Genomic DNA, 24,767 nt, shown 5'->3' on the forward strand with positions numbered 1-24,767 from the left:
TGTTTGTTGTAGTTAGTGTTTAGTATTCATGATTAATTATAGTAGTATTTTGGGAGATTTAAGAGATGAAATTAGTTGTAATTAAAACACCCCATGTATTTGAACCAGTCGTCAACCGAATACGTACATTACAATTATGCGACCTTAAGCCACACTTTTTAGAATAGATTTACGTTCATTTTAATTTATTACGACCAATCAAATTATCGAAGCGATTCATGGCCTTCTAATTATATAAGCCGTAAAAACGCTTTCCCTTTATAAATCGGATTGTTTTTGCGATCGTCGGGGTTCGGAGAGAAGGAGGAGCAAAGATGGGCGCAGAACATTTGGTTGGTTTCAACCGGATATATATTGGGTTTTGACTCCGCCTCTTTTCTCACGCCTCTCCTCCCTTTAATCCCTGTTAAGCAGTCGTGATTTAAGCATGGAACGCGAAGTGAACAACAATCCTGATGTATCACCGGGAAAAAATCCGTTTTCAATCGAAACACTCCTGCTCAAGAAGGAAGATAAGGTACGGTATCCTGGGGAAAACCGCAATATGGCACCATGGCACATACCGGCGCCGACTATAATACCAGGTAATTTATTTTTTTTAATATAAAGCTTTTTTAAATAAAATATTAAACGTTCTTTCAGGTTTGATTCACGATGAAATTTCTTGTTCAGTAATGATCCTTCTTGATCGGATAATTTGTTCCTAAGTCATACGTTTCAAGTTTTGAATGGTGGGACACAAAATTTCTAAAATTGTAATTTAAACAAACCAATCTTAGATGTGTTAAATGCAAACAGAAATACCAAATAGGTAAAGAATAAAAAATAATAATGGGATATTTGGCTTCCGAAGATGGGGATGTTATTTATACAAAATAGTTTTAAAAGAAGAAAATGATTGATTAGAAAAATATAACAACCATAAAGATATACAAATAGTGTTAGATAGTATCGTCACTTTGTAGTTTTCTATATCGTATGTCAAAATATATTGAAATTATTTGTCATTTTAAGGATTTTCTGATTAACTTCAAAATCGTCCTGATAACAACAAAAAAGAGAATATTTTGTTCAGGACGTTTCAAGTCCCAAAATGTTATTTACTAAATCTTTACAAATAATAGATAATTATTAGCGAATTATCTGTATAAACAGGTGCCCCTCCATAGTGTATACTGTTTAAAGGGCAACTTTAAATTTTTTAAATTTAAAATATATTGTGAGATTTAACAGTAAATAAAAATGATAAAGTAATTAACTTTAAAAGAGGTTTGAATTAAATGGATAAGTCCAAAATATGTTAGATTAATTCCATTATAATTGCTGATCAGTTTTCAACATTATAATTTTATATTAAAAGATGATCAAGTATGAAGTATCAAGTATCATTCTTAATATATATTTTATTGCAATGCTTTTTTAATTTTGATTTGCTGTAAACAACCTTAAAGGTGGCAAAAAGCGAATTTCACAATATAAATATGAAAAGCTTTATGTATCCAATAAAATTATATAAAATATCATGAATCATGAAGGTTCATGGATCTTTGGAAGAAAGTTGAATTATCTAGTTTTATTTATTTGGGTACTTGGTTAGTTCGTTGTACCTGAAAAGTCAGAAAATCATAAAAAATTAATGCTAATTTCTCTTTTCCTTTTTTATTCAGAAATCGTGAGATGCGGTGTGGTGTGATGTAGGCTTCAGAAAAACATTTTCTTTATCGTGCCAACGTTCGATCTTGGTTGAGATCATGTTCAGGGCTCAAAGTGTATGTCTTCTATGTAATTGTGCCATTTTTGCGTGTCGTGTTGAGAGTGCTAAACACTTTGAGCCCTGAAGATGATCTCAATAAAGATCGAAACGTTGGCATGATAAAGAAAATGTTTTTCTGAAACCTACATCACACAGACCGCATCTCACGATTACTAAATAATTAACGATTAACGGTCACTAATCGCCACACATACGTATGATTTACGATGTTTATTACCAATGGCAAAAATAATTTTTTAACTCTTCTTTGTACAATTAATTTACAATTAATAAGATAAAAATTACATATTAAATGATAAAGAAAAACAATTAATTAGTTCTATTTATTAAGGCTTTCAAATAAATATTACTTTCTTTTAAAAATGCCAGATTTGCCGTACAATTAACAATATATTTGGCCATTCTCATAAGTTATAATTATTGCCAACTAGTATTTAATTATAATTTAATAAACTTCTAGGGTGCATAAATTGAAGATTTAATCATACGAATTGTCTTAAATTATTGTCCTTTTTTTTTTTAATTACTTACGATTTATATATTCCTTTTTGTCACAATAATAAACTATCGTTCTTAGTCATAAAGCTGTTCACCTCATATTTTACTGTAACCAACGCTCCACACACACACACACACACACACACACACACACACAAAATCACGTTCAGACGCCTCGTCGATTACAATCACTGAACCAAGAGCAAAGAGTCAATATTCTACAGGATTTTCTTGCGGTGACATCGCCATTAACCATTCTTATCTTTAAAAAATCATAAGAGTCATATAGATCTTATAATAAGCAATTCATCAATGGTTGCACTTATTAAGAAATGAGATACTAGTGAAGAAAAGATTAATTAAAACCATGTCTTATTTATGGGGGCTCAGTATAGAGTAAAATCATGTATCAATATGCCGCAGAAATGCCCCTCAAACTTAGATAATAAATTAAATAGTACCTACGATTTACAATTAACCAGATGCAAATATATTTGAAATCAGTTCTGATCTTCGTACTTTTTCAAAAAAAACTTCATAAAGATCACAAGACAAACGGCTTATGACAGTTCTATTTCGAAATACTAACAAACAAATAGACGAGCAAGAAAAATCTGTTTTATGATGGAATAAAGACTTAACGATTCTCCAGAAATTTGTTAGAGAGGTACATAGAGATAGACAGATATACAGAAATAGAGATAGATAGATAGATAGATAGATAGAGAGAGAGAGAGAGAGAGAGAGAGAGATCGAGAGAGAAAGAGAGAGAAAAAGAGAGAGAGAGAGTGGGAGAGAGAAAAGAGAAACAGAGAGGAAAAAAGAGAAACAAACGATTTCTGACTCCAAATTTTATAACAAGTGAATAGACGACCAAGACAAAATCTGTTAGAAAACTTAGACGTCACCATACAAAAATACATGACGAGGATAAAAGAAGTGTAAATAAATACAAATTTTTAAAGTAGACATTAGTAGACCCGAAAAAACATGTTGTACTCAACAAATACTTACAAATTTACTTCATTTATTGGAATACTACAATATACAATGCTTCTGTTGGAAAGTCAACCATGATAATGATTATATAACTATTGATATATCTATTTCTAATGATGGCCATAATCAACGGTGAGACTTAGAAGTAAATACTCAATTATTCTTTCACCAATATTGAAAACCTACTTTATAGAATACAATTGAGGGAGATATAAATTTTTTATGATTCTTTTTTATTTTTTCAAATATTTGTATTATTTTAGAGTAGGACGATATTTGAGTTCTTCATTTCAGTTTTGGATGTTTAAACGATGCTGTATTTATTGCCATTTGGATGTTTTCAGCAGATAAAGAGGCAGATAGATAGATTTGATATATATATATATTGGGTTGTCCGGAAAATAATGCAGGATTTTAAGTTTTCATTTAAAAAAATCTATATAAAATATTCTGTTTACGTTTACAGGATTACTCATTTGTATGAATGTCAACACTTATTAATCCTCTTCCAAATGATATTGTTTGTTTNAAGAAGAAGAAGAGAAACAGAGAGAAAAGTAAGAAAAAACGAAAGAGTGTGTGGGAGAGGGGAGAGAGAGAGAGAGAGCGAGAGAGAGAGAGAGAGAGAGAGTGAGAGAGCGAGAGAGAAAGAGAGAGAGAGAGAGAGTGAGAGTGAGTGATTGAGGGGATTTGTAAGGTGTGAGAGAAAGAGGTGTGTGAGGTGTGACAGTTTGAGAGAAAAAGTTAAAAATTTAATTAAAATAAAATCTAAGAAAGCGGACATGATGATTTATTTTTACCTTTCAATCCATTGAACGTACACAATGAACTTGTTCAATGAAAAAAGGCGAAACAGAACTTTTGCACAAACAATAGGACAATTTTACTTTTACATTTCTATTAAAAAGTCGTTACGAACTGTTTTACTTCAGTATATATTACATTAAGATAATTGTTTGCTTGTATTATTTCTTTTCTCCTAGCGGAGCGTCACACCACAGCAATAAACTAACATAATTATATGCTTTACACCGTCGATACAGAAGAAATGTATCGAATGAAACAACTCAAATTTACTTGGCCGTCTAATTAGGTTTTTACGGCCTTTGGCCACAGCCATTCACAGTTGGTGTTAATGATCAAAGCCATACCGTTCATTGATAAAGCCAATCATTCACTCGTCCTCGGAGGATAAAACCAGGGGATTAACTCTGGATAAAAATAACCGCCGACACCAAACTATGACGGTTGATCGGCTCTGTTCCACAACAAATACATAACTCTCAACCGTTCATCCTGGGTATTTTTTAATAATTGTATGGGTTAGTGTACCACACGAAAAATCAATCGACAACATATTAAAAGTCTTCTCAATTACTAGTGCTTACTATAATAATAGTAATTAAATTCTGAAGGGCAGAAAACTATGCAGTAAAGCAATTTAAATTGTTCGTTAAGGGTCTGGTTTTAATCGTGTATGCTGATCCAAGTTAGTCTTCTATCAAATCCTAAATAATTAAATTCGTCGTATTGAGGAATAGGTTCATTGTAAAAGTAGCTAGGGCAAGTTTCACGGCGGAATGTATGAGTGACATGTGACTTTGAGGTGTTAAACATTGAATAACCGCACCATTTTTCAATAATTGACATGTGGCTTTGTCATAGCGAAGCTTGTGTAGACGAGGGTTAATTTGTTAATATAGCGGTGTCATCTGCGTATGTAGCGGTAAATATATTCTCGAGTGCATGACAGAGGTAAAAATTGTGTGGTGATTAGTGACCGTTAATCGATAATTATTCAGAAATCGTGTGATGCGGTCTGGTGTGATGTAGGTTCAGAGGGCACTCTTAACACGACACGCAAGAATGGCACAACTACACAGTAGACAAACACTTTGAGCCCTGAAGATGATCTCAATAAAGATCGAAACGTTGGCACGATAAAGAAAATGTTTTTCTGAACCTACATCACACCAGACCGCATCTCACGATTTCTGAATATATACGTATAATCCCTGTTTTACTATGAAAAATCAATCCTTAAGATATTGTAGAATCAAATAATAGGCATTGGGTAAAAATAGTGACAAATTAAATTTAAAAAAATCATGTTACTTATACTGATAAATTTAAATTTAAAATTAACTTATAGAATGGTGATAATTTATACTAATGTAAAAATGAAATGGTTTCTTTTCTTATGAGACAATATTTTATCATACTAGCCTCCCAATTTGGAAATCCTAATCATTAACTTTACCTACGACACGATTTTACAAACCTCAGTTTAGAAAATCTCTTTTCTGATACACTGTCTCCCAAAAGGATTCGTAAATTATATTTTTACAGTATAATCTTGTTTGTTCTTTACTATTGGTATCTATTGGTATAGAACTATAAATAACAATTGTAATGAATTGTACTTTTATATCTAAGGTCTCGGTTGAGATGAAAAAGCAATGTCACCAGCGGGATTCGAACCCACGACTCGTGACGATAGCTCAAGTGGGTAGAGCAGCGGCGTATTGAGCCGAAGGTCGTGTGTTCGAATCCCGTTTGTGACACTATCTTTTTCATCACAGCCAAGACCTTTGATAACTGTTATAATTAATAGGTCAATTATGAATTTTCCCTCCTTTACGCCATTTTTCAAATGTCAAAATTCAAAAGGTGGGGTTGAGATGGGAAGTTAGTGTCCGAGTGGATCGAGGTGACGATAGCTCAAGTAATAGAGCAGCGGCGTATCTAGCCGAAGATCGCGGGTTCGAATCCCGCTCGTGACTTTTTTATCTCAACTAAAAACCGTAATTAATTGAAAGATATTAATTGGCCAAGCGGATCACAAAAACTAGTGAATTAAGAACAATTTACAAATTGTATAATTCATATACAGGATACAAATAAATATTAAAAAAAGAATAAACTTTTAGAAGACACCTTTTTCGGCTATTTCGCCCAAAAGCGCCATAAGCATTTGATTTACTTGCAATTTTTTCAATATAAATACAATAATATCTACCCACGAACCAAACTGAAAACAGGCGACGGTCCTTTCGCCTATGACCCTTACACTAAGAATTACGCAACTATACACAACTACCCTAATTTGTTAAATAAAAGTAGATTGGTTTTTCAATTTTGTAAGCGATTTCGAGACACCTCACTATCCGTTTTAACATTAATTGTTAAATCTTGCATGTAAAGTTAATTGATAATCAAGTCGGTAGCTTTAACTAGTGCTATTAATTGTTCAGCGTGGTTTACCGAACTGTACACCTGTTTAAATCAGTCTCGTTTCTTCGAGTATTAATAGTTTATGTGTGCGAGTGTGTGGTGTGGTGTGGTGTGTGTGTGTGTGTGTGTGTGTGTGGGCGTGCGCGCACCATTACTTGTAGGTTTTTGTATCATATGCACATTACATCATGATTCCCAAGGGATAATTACATAAATGCTGATTTAAACTATTGAGCTGAGCATCCAGTCACCTCATCAAAAATGACATCCGTTTGGGACCGAACTATTAACATCATTTTGATTACGATTTGAAGAAGAAAAATTCACTAGTTTTCGTGCTCCGCTTGACCAATTAATACCTTTCAATTAATTAAGGTTTTTAGTTGAGATAAAAAAGTCAGTGTCACGAGCAGGATTCGAACCCAAGATCTTCGGCTATAAACGCCGCTGCTCTACCACTTGAGCTATCGTGACCTCGATCCACTCGGGCACTAACTTCCCATCTCAACCCCACCTCTCGAATTTTCCCTCTTTTTTGCCATTTTTCAAATGTCGTGTAATATGTAAAAGGTCGGGTTGAGATGGGAAGTTAGTGTCCGCGTGGATCGGGGTCACGATAGCTCAAGTGAGAGAGCAGCGGCGAAATTTAGCCGAAGATCGTGGGTTCGAATCCCGCTCGTGACACTGACTTTTTTATCTCAACTAAATTCAGCGCAGCCGGTAGGACATTAGGTTTACGGATTCTATTAACAAGATTAAGAAAGACCACGAGTTCTCTTTTGTCAATTAGGAAGTTGCTGAGGCACTTAATATGTTCACTAATGGCTTTGAGCCATCAATCCATTCAAAGATGAAAAAATTTTGGACTGATAAAAACGCAAAGTTATTTCGACCAAAACAGTTTAGGTACCCACAACACCGACCGTTTTCCGCCATTACAAAACATTACCCATGGCACAATTTCGTATACCCAAATCAAAGAAACTATCAACAAGAAAACCCTTATATGTTTATTGTATTGTACATAAGCTAGCTAACGAATTTTGTGAGAAGAACCTCTGGTTCAGTAAATTCATAACTCTCTAAACATGTTTCATTTGTTCAATTTTCAAGTTTTGAACCAATTTTGGAGGAATTGGTCACCTCTCGTTACATCCTAACATGGAATCCTTTTATCAAACATGAACAGAAATAATAAATGAGCTTATTGTCTATTATAACAGATTATTGCACGTACTACCCACAAGAATTACCCTTCATTTCTGGCAGGTTAAAACAAATTCTCAGTTAATTTACGGATATTTTCTTGTTTAATATGTGTTACTTCACAAGTAAATATGGCTGTCTCCATTTCAAATAATATTAAAATAGGAATTTATTTTTTTTCGAAAAACGATTAAAATAAGTTGTTTTGGCTTTTTGCTAATTAAATATAGAAGCAGATCAGGGATGTGGTCCAATGAACAAACTATTGTAACTCGCTATCGTTTTCGATTGGTCAAAAGTTGTTTTAAAAATAGTTAAAATCCTAAATTGTTTTTGTAAATAATTGTTACATATATGTTACCATGTGAGAATTTATATGGACTATCTGTATTTCTCATAAATTTGTCCTGAGGAAGGCGAAAGTTATAAAAGCCGAAAGCTTGGCCATGTTATAAAAGTTTTGCTCATAGGACTTGATTGATCCATTCTAGATTCACAACGGCTGGTCGATAACTACATAATTACAGGTTTTTCGTAATTAATGCTTATTATGCCCATGCTGAGGGGCGAAGTGTTGAATTTAAACTTTAAGTCATCCCGATAATATAATAGATGTACATCATGTAATTGAAGACTCAAGGAATACAATTTTAATTTTCTTTTAATGTCTTCTGTCATGACAAAACGACTGCCTTACAATGGTGCCTTTTCGTCTGTTATACGGTCAGGTTGGACCATAATAATAAATAAACCAAAAAGGCTTGGCACTATCATAAATTAATAATGAAATATCATAGGTTAATAATAAAATCAATGTTTTACTTTTACATAAATCTTTATCTAATTTCCTTTTTTTCCGGGGGGCTTGTGGAGTACTCGATATTCCTCGACATCCACGTCCATTTTCACAAAACAATCACGCTAATAAATACATGCATAATGGAGAAGTCGCAGCATCTCGGCAGTATTACTACAACCCTGATAGCGGCGACCTGTCCCTCACATCTAATATATAATTACCTAAACTAATTTGGCGGGCCTGTGAGCTACTCGATATTCATAGATACCTCATCACCCACTCTAATAAATACATTCACACTGCAAAATGGAGATACACCACGTGTCCTTGGTTATATATATCCATACGCATTTATCAATTTTAAATACCTAATAAGATTATCTTTGAAGTCACTGTTATGCTCATGAACTATTTCCAAATTAGATGGTAGGTCACACTGTTCTAGGTACTCTCTTAACTTATTACATTCCTCTAATATGTGTCTTACCGTTACCGGGTTTCCACAGAGTGGGCAGCGTTTTTGACTTCTACCCAATAAGAGGTGACCGCCCGTGAGACGGGTGTGACCTATACGCAACCTTGTTAATATTATCATAGTATCATTCTACGATTTTACGTGAAATAAAACACAAAACTTTTTTTTTTAAAGTACAGCGCATATCAGAGGAATAATCTGAGAATGGTTCGGAATGCCCCCAATTCTGATCAGAAAACATTGGAAATTAATTAAAGTACCAAATAAATAAAAAGCGAGTATAAATAAACTTGTTTATAGATGGTAAATGGATCGTGAGAGTATGATATATAGTTTTCATAATACGACAAAGAACATATGGCATGTATTTTTCTTATAATAAAAGACGTTGACAAGATGGACTCGTCAAATATCCAGAGATAATCTAAAGATCACTTGCCTTCTCCTTAAGCATTTATCACTTCTAAATTAGATACGGCTCCTCCTCTTACCTAATTATTCCAAGTCTAATTTACTGCTCGGCTCTATTTTAAACTTGTAACACATGTCAAAGGGCTTCCTACAAGATAAACCGCCTCTTACCCAAAGTTATGTCCTCACCGGTTTTATAACTTACGTTTAAACGATCGGGAGACGTTTAGCACGGAGTTAAAAATCAACCTATAATTATTAAAGAAAACCTACAGCTCTTGGTATTTTTGGATTGGACGTTTCCCTCGGGATGGAGAATTTTACACTGAAGATTAAACATGAATCTGAAAGCCCGTTGTGAAAATATTTCAACGGCAATGCTCTGAGAAATATGAATGTTTGCCTTCAGATGTATGGTTCCTGTAATTAGGAAGAGTTTGTCAATGTGCCAAGTCTGTTAACAAGGCTCAGGGAGGTATGTATAGACAACGTGACCCTCCCAACCGCATCAATCACCTACCCTTATCCAAAAACACTCTTTTCGTCATTATTTCCAAAAGATTTCCGTAGTTAAACGCTAAACGCTACACATTTTCGCAATTTAAATCCTTACAATTAACAATATTTGCATAGATTTATTATAAATCGTCAATAGTTTTTAGTATAACAAGGCGGACAAGAAACAACTCTTCAGGTCATTAATTCTTATTAATTTTCTAAACACGCCCGCTTCAGTGTAAAGTCGAATTGTATATGTAACTAGTACGGCTATTTAATGGCATTTCTTTTTAAGTTGTTATGCCTTTTTTATTACTAGGTTGTTTTCATTCCTTGATAGCAATAAACATATACTTATCAACCTATACTGCCTCGACTAATATTTAAAACGTCTCTCATGCGTGCTGCTTTTTTTCACGGATTAAATTTATTATTTAACAATAAAGTCAATAAATGTTTGACTATTTGAAACTATATTTCAATTAATTAAGGTTTTTAGTTGAGATAAAAAAGTCAGTCACGAGCGAGATTCGAACCCACGACCCTCTGCTAGATACGCCGCTACTCTACCACTTGAGCTATCGTGACTTCGATCCACTCGGTCACTAACTTCCATCTCAACCCCACTTTTTGAATTTTCCCTCCTTTCCGCCATTTTTCAAATGTCATGTAATCTATTTGATTCTCGGCGACAAATGAAATGGCCACGGAGAGCTTTAGTTAAGGTATACTTCATTTTAACTTATATAAATTCACTAGTTTTCGTTGTCCGCTTGACCAATTAATATCTTTAAATTAATTAAGGTTTTTAGTTGAGATAAAAGAGTAAATTGAGATTTTAGTTGGTAGAGAAGCGGCGTATCTAGCCGAAGATCGTGGGTTCGAATCCCGCTCGTGACACTGACTTTTTTATCTCAACTAAAAACATTAATTAATTGAAAGATATTTGATTAATGCTTCATAAACTAGTATATGTTGTAGAGCTAATGACCTCAATCAGTTTTAAACTTCTTTAAGAAAATTCAAATAGTTGTGAAAAAAGTGGAGTTGTACATATTTATACTTGATTATCGGCTATTATTCGCTAATGTAACGTAAATAAATAAGTTGTCATTCAGTTATGATATTTATAAAATAATTCTTGTTTAATTAAATCTAGCCGAAGGTCGTGGGTTCGAATCTTGCTCGTGACACTGACTTTTTAATCTTAATTAAAAACCTTAATTAATTGAAATATATTAATTGGTCAAGTGGACCACTATATTTAAAAGGTTTAATATTGCGAAGTGATTTTGAATTTTTAGTTTCGTACCAGAAGTAATTCTAATATTCTAATTTTTTGATTAGGTTCTACTTACAAGTAAAAATAATACTTTGCCAATGATTATAATTCCTCAGAGAGAGAAAATGTCAATCGTTCGGGAACATTTACACCATTTAATTTAATGTTAAGAACATTTAAGTTTAATGTTAAAATACCTAATACTACTTTTGTGTATTTTTTTTCTTTTGGAATTAAAAATAATAACTTGGCAATTCTTGACATCTCTCCGAAAATTCCAAAATGAGAAAATCATAATTTTTACTGGACAAACAGCCAATTATTTTCCATTTAATTGTAAATTTTATGGTACGTTAGTAATTAGATTTAAACTGAATTATAAGTTTTTAATTTAAACCATATTTCTTTTGATTTCCTTGTCACCTTAAATTATGTTTTCAATTCAACAAAACACTTTTTTAATTTCTGTATTATATTATTTACTACAATATTAAAACTGGATATATTCAGTTGTAGATCTCGTTATCTAGCAAATATATTGGTTATAATATTTTACTAGAGGAATGCGAAAGAACATAGCGCGCAGCTGCGACACTTATCAGACATTTTATGATGAAAGGTGTCAACATTCTCATTACAAACTATTACCTCTTTGGTGCCAAAAGGAAGAAAAGATGTTTTACTGATTCTCTCCTGTCTGAGAGTTCTCTACAATTGCCAAGTTAGATTCAAAAAAGACCCAAGAGTAGAATTAAAACTGGACATTACTAAGGAACCATCCTAGGTCCTTTCTTATACAAGCTGTCCTTTTTAGATGACCGGGATGAATTTCTCTTGAACCAATGACGCTATTTAAAAAAAATTGTTTAATATTATGACAGGTGTCTAACGTTCCTTGCACGTCGATTTGGGAGCCTGAAGAAAACGTTCTTCCATACATCCTATGGGCTGATGAATCCATGTTCACATCTAATGGCATAATAAACCGTTGACTTTTCGAACGATGTCAGAGGAAATTCCAGGAATTTCGTACTCTTGTCACAATCAGATGGTCAGTATCAATATTTGATGTCTCGGAAATAAATTAATTGAGCCTTATTTATACAAAAATAATTTAAATGGTGCTCAGTTCCTCAATTTTTTGAGGGAGGTTTTACCAACGCTATTAGATCAAGTTCCTCTGTTTCGGCAAAAAATGATTCTCTAGCTTGACGGATGCCCCGCACACAATACACTATTTGAATCGTCGCCTCCCGGATAGGTGGATAGGACCTCATGGCCCGATCCGTTCGCCTCCTCGGTCTTTGGATTTAACTCCACTTTTTTCTATGGTGCCATTTAAAAAACAATGCCTACGCCAATCATAACCCTGCAACCTGAGCTGAAGAACCGAGGCAAAGGATAGAGAAGCTTGTCAATCCATCTCCCCTGACTCTATCGCATTGATCTCTGATGAAGAGTGGTTAAAAAGAGCAAATCTTTGCAGGCAGTTCGAACATGGAATGTGATTAATAAATAGCAAATAAAATGCTTTTTTGTTTTTGTACTTTTTGCCATAACATTGTCATTTTTTGACCATTTTAAAATCCGATTATACCATTGTTTTCAACGTAAAAAAATTCTTTAATATGGTGTGTCAGGATTTATAGGGTCGTAATCGAAATGTTGAAGCTGAACTGGGCCTGAGGTACCCTGTATAATTTTTCTCCAAAAAGGTAAACATTTGAAAGTAGACTAAAAAATATTAAACGCTTTTATTAATAGCGTCATTGGTTCAAGATAAATTCAGCCGGGCCATCTAATAAAAAGGACACCCTGTATACTGCCTACTGTACCCCTCTAAAGACTTACATACCCCTTGCTTTATACGCAGACGACGACACATCCTTTTCAAAACCCAAATATAGCTCCCTCCAAAATCCAAGCCAAAATTGTTACTATAAAAATTACAGCTAATAAAAAATCTTTTCATCCTGAAGACTATCGTAAACTTACGATATAGAGAGAGAAAGAGAGAGAGAGAGAGAGACCTACAAATTGAATAATATACAAAATATAATGGCATGGCTAATGTCGTCCGCCAGAGTTTGCATAAATTGTATATACGTATTATTCGGAAATAGTGAGATGCGGTCTGGGGTGATGTAGGTTTCAGAAAAACATTTTCTTTATCGTGCCAAGCGTTTTTGGTTTATTTTATTATTATGGTCCAACCTGACCGTATAACAGACGAAAAGGCACCATTGTAAGGCAGTAACAGACATGACAGAAGACATTAATAGAAAATTGAAATTGTATTCCTCGAGTCTTCAATTACATGAGGTACTTTCTATTCTATTATCGGGATGACTTAAACTTTTAATTCAACACTTCGCCCCTCAGCATGGGCATAATAAACATTAATTACGAAAAACCTGTAATGATATAGTTATCGACCAGCAGTTGTGAATCTAGAATGGATCAAGGATGTAGTCCTATGAGTAAAACTTTTAAACATGGCCAAGTTTTCGGCTTTTATAACTTTCGCCTTCCTCAGGACAATTTATGAAAAATATAGATAGTCCATATAAACTCTCACATGGAAACATACTATTTACAAAAACAATTTAGGATTTTAACTATTTTTAAAACAACTTTTGATCAATCGAAAACGATAGGGAGTTACAATAGTTTGTTCATTGGACCACATCTCTGATCTGCTTCTATATTTAATTAGCAAAAAGTCAAAAGAACTTATTTTAATCGTTTTCGAAAAAGTATAAATTTCTATTTTAATATTATTTGAAATGGAGACAGCCATATTTACTTCTGAAGTAACTCATATTAAACAAGAAATGCATGGTGATTAGTGGCCGTTAATCGATATTTATTTAGAAATCGTGAGATGCGGTCTGGGGTGATGTAGATTTCAGAAAAACATTTTCTTTATCGTGCCAACGTTTCGATCTTTATTGAGATCATCTTCAAAGCCTGGGATTTACAAACATTGTTTAAATTTAACAAATACATATAAGATGTGGAAAAAAGTGCATTTATACAATGCAAAAAAATATTTTTATACTCAATCAAAGTATTTCTACTCACTCAAAGTGTTTGTTTTCTGCGTATTTGTACCATTCGTGCAGGTGAGATATTGCTGTTTTATGTGTATATACGTTGGATTTTGAAGGAGTGGGGAAGGAAGTCAGGTCAGTATAGAAAGACATTTATGTATAAGGAGCCGGCTTCTTTGAGGTGAAAATAGCCGACGAAAGGAAAAAACGTTGGTAAAAGTTCGGCCAGATTATCCTTTCAGGATTATATAGATGGGAATAATTAGGAAAAGGAAAGCTAAATTGTTGAAAAATTAGACTACGTAAAAATGTTTGATGTGTGGAATTTGATGAATGTTTTATATGTTATATTATATGTTTTGTGTGATGTGATGTATATATGAATGTTATCGATATTGAATTTGATTAATGATATTGGCGTAGCTGCGACCGAGTTTACATGTGTCTGTTCTGTAATAAAGTTACGTGTATGTTTGTTTTGTTCTGTGTGTAATATTTTTGGATTGTTGAAGTCGAAACTGTGTTTGTGTTCAAAATCGTGGGTAGCGAGTGGTGTAGGATTTTGCTTGGGTTTTTTGCAATCATAGGTATGTTGTTTTACTCTCTTGTTCAGATATTGGGATGTAAGACCGATGTAAGTCGCCGGACAGTTTAAACAATTGATTTTGTAGATTACATCAGATTTATTTGTTATTGGTATGGGATCTTTAATTTTGGAAAAAAGTGTTTGAATTGTTTTATAATTTTTGAAAGCTATTTTAAAGTTATCGGACGAGAGAAACGTGTTTAATTTATGTGATAGGCCGTGAATGAATGGCATGGAAATGTATGTTGGTTTGTCTATATTTGATAGATTTGATGTAGTATTATTGTGGATGGTGTTAGTGTTGAGTTGTAATTGTTGATTATTCTGTTGATTATGTGTTTAGGGTAGTGATTGTTATGGAGGATCTGTTTGTATATCTTTATGTTCTTGTGGTGGAATGATTCATGGCTTAGGATAATCATTCTGTGAAGTAACCCTTTGGCCGTGTTTATTATTGTATGAAGAGGATGGTGAGATGTAAAGTTGAGGTAGCGATCTGTGATAAATGTGCCATATGGTTGTTTTATTGCGAGTATATCTGAAAATGGTATTGTTTTGTGGTTTTCGATTTCATGTGTAAATTGTAGGCGTGGGTGAAAGCTATCAAATATATTGATGTATATAAAATATATGTATGTATTATAAGTATTCAAGAAGAAGAAAGGTCCACGAAACATAACTTTGCGTTGTTAAATGGAACGTTTAATCAACAAATAAATTTCGTGTGTGTGTGGTGTGATCAATCTGTAAAAATCTCATTTATATGTCTTTAAAACATAATATAAAAGTTCACTAATTTCGTGATCCGCTTGACCAATTAATATATTACAATTAATTAAGGTTTTTAGCTGACATAAAAAAGTCAATGGCACGAGCGGGATTCGAACCAATGATCTTCGGCTTGATACGCCGCTGCTCTACCACTTGAGCTATATTGATTTCGATCCACTCGAACACTTCCCATCTCAACCCCACCTCTCGAATTTTCCCTCCTTTTTGCCATTTTTCAAATGTCGTGTAATCGGATCGACGACAAATGAAATAGCCACGGAGAGCTTTAGTGAAGTATACTTCATTTTTAATCATTAAATTTACTAATTTCGTGGTCCGCTTGACCAATTAATATATTACAATTAATTAAGGGTTTTAGTTGAGATATGGCAAAAAAGGAGGGAAAATTCAAAAGGTGTGGTTGAGATGGGGAGTTGGTGTCCGAGTGGATCGAGGTCACGACAGCTCAAGTGGTGGAGCAGCGGCGTATCAAGCCGAAGATCGTGCGTTCGAATCCCGCTCGCGCCATTGACTTTTTTATCTCAACTAAAAACCTTAATTAATTGTAAGCTATTAAATATATGTATGTATTATACGTATTGTATGTAAAATGTGCAACGCACGTCAAGAAGAAGAAAGGTCCACGAGACATAACTTTGCGTTGTTAAATGGAACGTTTAATCAACAAATAAATTTTGTGTGTGTGTGTGTGTGTGTGTGTGTGTGTGTGTGTGTGGTGTGATCAATCTGTAAAAATCTCATTTATATGTCTTTAAAACATTATATAAAAGGATTTTTAATGTTTTACAGTGAATAATTCGCCCGTTGGGCCTTGCGTCCAATAAGAGCGACAATATGTGAAAAGGTAGAATTTTCGAATCCTTCCGAAAAGTCATGAAAAGGGTCGATGTCCTTTTGCGGTCTTTTCTGTCTTTGGTGTACACTAAAGATTCTAAGGCGATCAATTCGATTTTTGGTAAGATGTCTGCTAAAACCTCTTCCATTTTGCCGACACAAAGCTCAGATGCCTTACCCATTTCGCGCGTAGAGATGCGCGTGAAAACGCTGTTTCGCAGTTTGCAGCTTTCAGCTCCCAGGGACGCGAGTCCTTAACAAAAAGTTTAACTCACATTTCACTTTCAATTCGCTATAAAAATTACATTATTGTACATTTTTGTTATCCACCGATTACAAAGATATATTCGTAACCTATTTTCACGACAGTTTGATTCACCGTTAGCCATTTGGCACTTCATAGTTTAAAAAAATTGTTATTATAAATAAAAAACGACGAGTCGAGTAATAAAACTTTTCCAACCTTGGCAAATGGAAGAGGTGATTTTATCGTATCTTCCACGCGCCGTCAACGACCAGTGAATCTCAGCTATAATTGACCACCTCTTCCATTTCAAATGGTGTGTGTCGTTTTAAAATCGTTTGGAAACTTGGCATTAAGTGATATTATACTCTCATGTTTCCAAACCATTACCCGGTTTATTTTTGTATTTGCCTCTGTCAAAATCAGTCATGAGATTATTGTAGAAATGTGTGGTTAACCGTTGCGCAAATAACTTTCTGTTTCAGGCGAGGAAAAATTTGAGGGGGATAAGAAAAAGAGGCCAAGAACCGCCTTCACGTCATCCCAAATCAAAGCTCTTGAAACTGAATTTGAACACAACAAATATCTTTCTGTCGCTAAAAGAAGCCAACTTTCAAAAACACTTAAATTGACGGAAACACAGGTGAGAAAAAGAACAATAACACTAAGCTGGCCTATATTTTTATCAAGTATAATTTATAGTAATTAGTTATAATTCATTTTAAGGATTGAAGAAAAAAAGATTCGTGTTTTGTTTTGTTAAATATTTATCCTCTTATTATTAAAACTTAATTCTTTTTTGTTTCTATCGCCTCTTCTATGTAGGGGAAGACACCACATGTACATTTACGTTAAACGTTCCAATTTTTTCTATCAATGTTAGAGGGATTTGCTGCTACTTACTTTGAACTGTAGGTATTTGGCAAAACGTTTTGAGTACATCATAAAATTTGAACTAGAAAAACAACTTTATTCTAATAAAAACTAAATAGAGTTTTTTTTAAAAGCGTTTTTATGACTTTGCAGTAATTTCTAAACTTTTTTCATTTTTTTCTATCAAAGTTAGAGGGATTTGCTGCTACTTACTTTGAACTGTAGGTATTTCGCCAAACGTTTTGAGTTTATAATAAAATTTCAACTAGAAAAACAACTTTATTCTAATAAAAATTAAACAGAGTTTTTTTCAAAGATAATTTGCTGACTGTCTCATCAATCCATATTGTATATCAATTTTTAAAAAACTATTTAATATTAATGTGTGGTGATTAGTGACCGTTAATCGATAATTATTCAGAGATCGTGAGATGCGGTCTGGTGTCATGTAGGTTTCAGAAAAACATTTTCTTTATCGTGCCAACGTTTCGATGTTTATTGAGATCATCTTCAGGGCCTGCGATTTGCAAACATTGTTTACTTTTAACAAATACATTTAGGATGTGGAATAGTGAATTTATACAATGCAAAATATATTTTTTATATTCAATCAAAGTATTTCTACTCACACGACACGCAAGAATGGCACAGTTACACCGAAGACAAACACTTTGAGTGAGTAGAAATACTTTGATTGAATATAAAAAAAATACATTTTGCATTGTATAAATTCACTTTTCCACATCCTAAATGTATTTTTTAAATGTAAACAATGTTTGTAAATCCCAGGCTCTGAAGATGATCTCAATAAAAATCGAAACGTTGGCACGAAAAAGAAAATGTTTTTCTGAAACCTACATCACACCAGACCGCATCTCACGATCTCTGAATAATTTAATATTAATAATACATCCATGAAGCTAAAGCTTTTTAATGCACTAATGTTTCCCAATATAATTTATGACTTTGCAGTAATTTCTAAACTTTCTAGTAAAACACTTCATAAGTTACATATACCTATAAATATGTGTCTTCCCTATATCTGCAATCTACACTGTTATTCTAAATTTATCACAAATACTATAATTTATCCATTTTAAAAATTTATGATTTGTTAAAATACGAAATTTGGATTACTTTCCATGACATAATAACAATACTAATTTCTAATCTTTCTAGTAAAAATCTTCATAAGTTACATGTTACTATAAAAATGTGTGTATTCGCTATATCCGTAATCTACAGTGTTATTCCATAATTTATCACAAATACTATAATTTATCCATTTTAAAAATTGATGATTTGGTAAAACACAACATTTTAACTATTTTCCATGACATAAAAACAATATTAATTTCTAATCTTACTAGTAAAAATCTTCATAAGTTACATGTTACTATAAATATTTCGCTTATCTGTAATCTACACTTTTTTTTACGAGGGTTCGCAACAGCAGAGGTCATATAAACCTTCAGGGTGCCGGTGTGAAAAAAGCCCATTTGTAAGTATGTCCGGTTCGAATGCAGGACCGCTGGATTCGAACCCGGGACCTTTACCTTACAGTGATGAGCGTCGTGTCAACGCCTAAACCGTTGCGCCCCCCCCCCCTACAGTGTTATTCTGTAATTTATCACAAATACTGTAATTAATCCATTTTAAAAATTTATGATTGCGCAAAAACAAAACATTGACTATTTTTCATGACATAATAACAACATTAATTTATAATCTTCCCAGTAAAAATCTTCATTAGTTACATATTACTATAAATATGTGTGTTCGCTACATCTGTAATCTACACTGTTATCCTATAAGATATCTATTTTAAAAATTGATGATTTGTTAAAATACAACATTTTGACTATTTTCCACGACATAATAACAATACAAAAACCATAATACCCATTTGATATTTTTTCTTATTTTAAAGTTAAAAAAACTACTTTTACACGTTCTCAAACTGCATTTAAAATGCCATTCTGTTGTACACACTATTTTTAGAATTCATTCTTTCCTAAATTTATAAAACTTTTCATTCACTTACCCAATGTTAAAAAAACATTTACATCTAAGCATATTTGTAAGTAATATCTAAAAGATTTTCTCTAATTAGATTAAGTTCAATCATACTCAGTACAACTTCAATAATATTTAAAAATATATAGACATAGATATATAGTACATATATCTATATACAGGGTGAATTGCTACTCGTGCTACAAACTTCTCCAGTAGATTCTTCACCCTAAAATGAACAAAAAAGTTCATATTGTCCATGGTCCGATTCTCAACCATTTCAGAGTAATTTCGNGGTCTGGTGTGATGTAGGTTTCAGAAAAACATTTTCTTTATCGTGCCAACGTTTCGATCTTTATTGAGATCATCTTCAGGGCTTGGGATTTACAAACATTGTTTACATATTACTATTACATTTTTATACTTTGAGTGAGTAGTTTCTCTGAAACCTACATCACACCAGACCGCATCTCACGATTTCTCAATAAATATCGATTAACGGTCACTAATCACCACATTAAAAATATAAATAATAATACGAATTGAAAATTAAAAATCGTTATACTTGAACTGTTCTAACTGGAGCTAAACGAAGGGGACAGCCTCGCCTGGCGTTATTTTAGAAGTTGTCATCTTATCATATTTTACACGAAATATCTGCTAAATCATAGCTCGTTATCATAGGCCATCGAGTAATAGGTTGATTTATAATTGGCTGCGGTCGTTTTCGTAAATAAAAACGTTTTGATACCATTACATTTAGCGACCTCCGCATTTTTCTTTATTTTTTTTTTTCTTTAAAGATAGAAAACATCTGGGATCGACTTAGATCTATAGATAGAGTTTAAGAATTTAGAAATAAACTATGAATACGCACGAATCATCGTATGTTCTGATTTAAATTTTGTATCCAATGATGGTAAGTACTGTTAGTAAAGAAAAACTTTTTTTTTTAAATAATTAAATTTACCCAAAGACGGCTAGTTAAAAAACTGAATAAAATGAATTACTTTTACAAAGGTTGTTTTGCTACTCGTATTACAAACTTTGCCCGTAGATTCTATATTCAAAATGGAACCAAAAAGTCCTAATTAACTATCGTCCGAATCTCAGCAGTTTCAGAGTTATTCCACTTTTTTTGATTTTTTAAGATTTCACGACCTTGCTTCACATAAACAATGATAACTCCAAAACTAAAAGGTTTTGGACAAATCCGTTGATACCATTGGAAACTGCGTTAAATTTCCAATACGATTTGATCAATACTAAACTTGTAAACCTTGGTGAAAAAGCGTTTTAGTAGAGAGAGCTTTGAAAAATAATTTTTTTTCAAAGTTGAAAAACTTACTATGGTGATTCTAAACTATTTTCAAACCTAGAGACCAGCAAATTTTAGAAAACCTACTCCATTTAATACCATTTTTAGTGGTGCAATTGCTTTTTTAATTACTTTTTCAAACATGAAGAAATTGGTGAAGGGAAAGAAAAAACCGTGGTTGAAGGATTGGTAAGATTGAAAAAAGTAATTAAAAAAACAATTGCACCACTAAAAACGATATTAAATGGAGTAGGTTTTCTGAAATTTGCTGGTTTCTAGGTTTGAAAATAGTAGTTTAGAATCACCATAGTAAGTTTTTCAAAAATAATTTCAAAGTCCTTGCTACTAAAACGCTTATTTCATTCATCACATCTTATTGGAAATTTAACGTAGTCTGCAATGATATCAACAGATTTATCCAAAACCTTTTAGTTTATTTGAAGGTCGTAAAAAATCATAAAAAGTGAACTAACTCCTAAACTGTTGAGTTTCGGACCATAGTTAATTACTACTTTTTGGTCCGTTTTTGAATATGGAATCTACTAGCAAAGTTTGTTTTTAAGCCAATCGCTTGAACCGTTGCATGCCCACCGAAACATGTCCCCATTCAAAAGTTTAATAACAGTCATCCTACTAGGAAGTCTCGTACTAGTCAAATCTCCCTCTAATAGGCCAACTGTACAAAAAGGGGTCTCCGAGTCGGAAGATCGGTAGGCGATTAAAATTGAAAATGAACCCCAAAAGGGAAAGGATGAGAAGGCGCCAGGGAAGCAATAAAGACGTCCACGTGCATCCACTCCAGCCACAACTCCGTGGTGATTTATCGTTATTGAATGCACCGGTTAGTTCTGTCATCATTAGGTTCCGAGTTATACTTTTGCCACTGCATCTTCTTCAATGTGGAGGCAATTTTTCACCTGAGTCCTTACCATTATCATATCTTCCCAACATTAACATTTAACGCCTCAGGAAGAATCTAATACCCAGCTTATTAGAAGGCTACGATTTGATTGCGTCATTACTAGAAGCATATTTATGCTTCTGTCTCGTTTAAACGTCCTAATTAAGTTTTTGAAACTACAGTTTTTATGTCTTAAATAAATATTTGTGCTGAATCAAAATTATGAGCGTCTAACCAATTAGAAGAACCTATTTAACATTTATAAAAAACTTGGATTGTTATTTTTATAAAATATTAGTGGGAAAAATAGGTTTACACTACACAAAGAAAAGAGGCTGGTGCTTAGTGTTATTAATTATAATGCGTTGTGTTTAGTGACCGTGTATCGTGTTGGGAGTGCACGAGTATCGACTCATAAGAATGGCACAATTGCGCAGAAAACAAACACTTTAAGCCCTGAAGATGATCTCAACAAAGATCGAAACGTTAGCACGATAAAGGAAAGTTTTTCTGAAACCTACATCACACTAGACCGCATCTCACGATCTCCGAATAATCATTGACTAACGGTCCCTAATCACCACACGTTTCGATCTTTATTGAGATCACTTCAGGGCTCAATAAAGATCGCAACGTTGGCACGATAAAGAAATTTTTTTTCTAAAACCTACATCACACCAGACCGCATCTCACGATCTCCGAATAATCATTGACTAACGGTCCCTAATCACCACACGTTTCGATCTTTATTGAGATCACTTCAGGGCTCAATAAAGATCGCAACGTTGGCACGATAGAGAAATTTTTTTTCTAAAGCCTACATCACACCAGACCGCACCTCACGATCTCCAAATAATCATTAATTATAATATAATATTTTTCTTTTTGTTGTGTGTTATACGTTTGACGATTATAATTAGAATTATTGAGTTTATTTACATATTCGTGAATTTATTTACATGATTCATTTAAATGAAAACATTTGTACGAAAAATGTGAATATAATACTGAATTCTTGTATTAAGATAGAACGATTTTTTGAAGTAGAAATGTAAATTTTTGAGGTGCTTTCAAAAGAATTTCTTTTATTATGAAAACCGCAATATCCATACAATAATAAGAAGAAAAAGCTGAAGTAATGTCATTCACGCTCTTCAGTTTGTTCTACTATTTTTCCCTTTTTGACTTTTTCTTTTGTAAATATTGCCATATGATATCCTATTATTCTTGTACTATTCTTGGTTCATGTTGATCCGGCATTGGGGTCCATCTGAACGCACGGGTTTGACGAATTACCCAAATGCGTTCGGCATTGCGCTTCTTCAGTGAGGAACTTACTTTTTTTTTGTCTTTTTCGATGCAAAATTATGTAAACGGATTAATTCAAATCGGTCTTCTTACCGTTTCTTCTTATTCTTCTTCTGCTATATTCTCGTCTTTGATCTCTTTTTTCCATGAAATATTTTGGCAATAAACTAACCAACTAGGAATATTTTCTATCCAAATGTGACGAATACTTTGTCCACACGGTTGTCGTTCCTCTTTTTCTCGATCATCCGCCTAATCTCGCTATATGTCGTCTTAAAGACCACAAAAACCAAAGATGGCTTATGGAAATATACAGACCACAATGATCAAATTCGTTCAAATTGCTGACAAATCTCGCAATCAATTGCAAAAAATATCGTTTAGAAAGGAGGCCTTCAAGGATAATAGAAAAAAACTGTTTGCTTTGTTTCAGATAAAGATTTGGTTTCAAAACAGAAGGACAAAATGGAAACGCAAATACACTAACGACTTGGAACTTCTGGCACAGCAGTACTACAGCAATTTAGGCGTTAGTGCATCGCGACCAATTTTCATTGGAGATCGATTATGGTAAGGAAAAGATTAAAAATACATATTAGCATGTATATAAATATTTTCGATAAATAATGTATTTAAATGACATGGTTAAAATGATGATTGCAGGTTTTTTAACTGTCCCGGTGGGTCTTCGGTTGGAGGAATTCTGCCACCCCCTTTCCTACCCCACGCACAACCTTTGGCCAGTAACTTAATCCACCAGTCACCTTTTTCTGACTTCCCTTCTGTTCTGCCCCAACTGGATATACCGCCTTTACCATCAAGTCCGAGATAGTTTGGTCAATTGGATGTTTTTCTTCAATTTATTGATTTGGTTGATATTTTTCCACTAACGTTGAGGTGGATTTGCGTTTTTGAGAATAAGCTGGATATACATATTATTATTATTATTATTGATAGCGATTTCCCTTTGTTAATAATTTAAGTATTTAATTAAACCGAAAAACAATTGTAGATTCGAGCATTAATTTAAATAAAAGTTAAAATTTTGTTACAGGCGTGCTTTGCTTGCTTACCTTGAGCGTTCAGCTCTTTCATAATATTTTCAGCTTGAAACCAAATTATATTCTTCGTTAAAATTAAACTTTAAAAAATAAGGACGAAATGGTCGTGAGATGCCGTCTGGTAAGACGTAGGTTTTAGAAAAACATTTTCTTTATCGTGCCAACGTTTCGATCTTTATTGAGATCATCTTCAGGGCTCAAAGTGTTTGTTTTCCGGTTGATGTGTCATACTTGTGTGTCGTGTTGAGGGTGCCCTGACGGTCGCTAAACACCAAGCACAAAATAAGGACGAACTTGGCTTATTAGAGATATATGTCTAAATGTTATTTAAAAAATGATAAGAATATTCAATATCGCATAAGTAATTCATCAATGAGGGCACTTATTTAAAAAATGGAATAATAGTGAAGAAAATAGTAAGTATTTAACCATGCTTTAGATACTTAAGAAGCCAACTGAGTACAGTTTCGAAAAACAATGGTACTGAGCATAGAACCACATGTTAATATGCCATAGAGAAACCCCCATCCACAAATCTAGATTATACAATAAATACCCACAACTTAGATTTATTAGTTGCAGATGATTTTCGAGATCTGTTTTAA

The 24,767-nt window shown here is 33.3% G+C and overlaps 1 protein-coding gene across 1 annotated transcript; it reads left to right on the forward strand.

Annotated features, from left to right (window-relative positions):
- The first annotated feature begins 427 nt into the window (after positions 1-427).
- LOC106664463 (homeobox protein MSX-2-like) lies at positions 428-24,114 on the forward strand. The gene is made up of 4 exons (XM_024228656.1): positions 428-584; positions 17,171-17,328; positions 23,535-23,671; positions 23,765-24,114. Exons 1-4 carry the CDS (start codon positions 428-430, stop codon positions 23,931-23,933), a joined length of 621 nt encoding a protein of 206 aa, XP_024084424.1. The 3' UTR covers positions 23,934-24,114.
- The last annotated feature ends 653 nt before the right edge of the window (positions 24,115-24,767 follow it).

Source organism: Cimex lectularius, unplaced genomic scaffold, assembly GCF_000648675.2.
Source record: "Cimex lectularius strain Harlan isolate CLEC.00 unplaced genomic scaffold, Clec_2.1 scaffold301, whole genome shotgun sequence".
Taxonomy (NCBI): Eukaryota; Metazoa; Arthropoda; class Insecta; order Hemiptera; family Cimicidae; genus Cimex; species Cimex lectularius.

What these genes read in the sequence shown, in the direction of transcription:
- LOC106664463 (XM_024228656.1), top strand. Translation starts at nt 428, where the DNA reads ATGGAACGCGAAGTGAACAACAATCCTGATGTATCACCGGGAAAAAAT. An exon ending in GGCGCCGACTATAATACCAG is followed by an intron (nt 585 to 17,170) that starts GTAATTTATTTT and finishes TTTCTGTTTCAG; the next exon opens with GCGAGGAAAAATTTGAGGGG. An exon ending in TTCATTGGAGATCGATTATG is followed by an intron (nt 23,672 to 23,764) that starts GTAAGGAAAAGA and finishes TGATGATTGCAG; the next exon opens with GTTTTTTAACTGTCCCGGTG.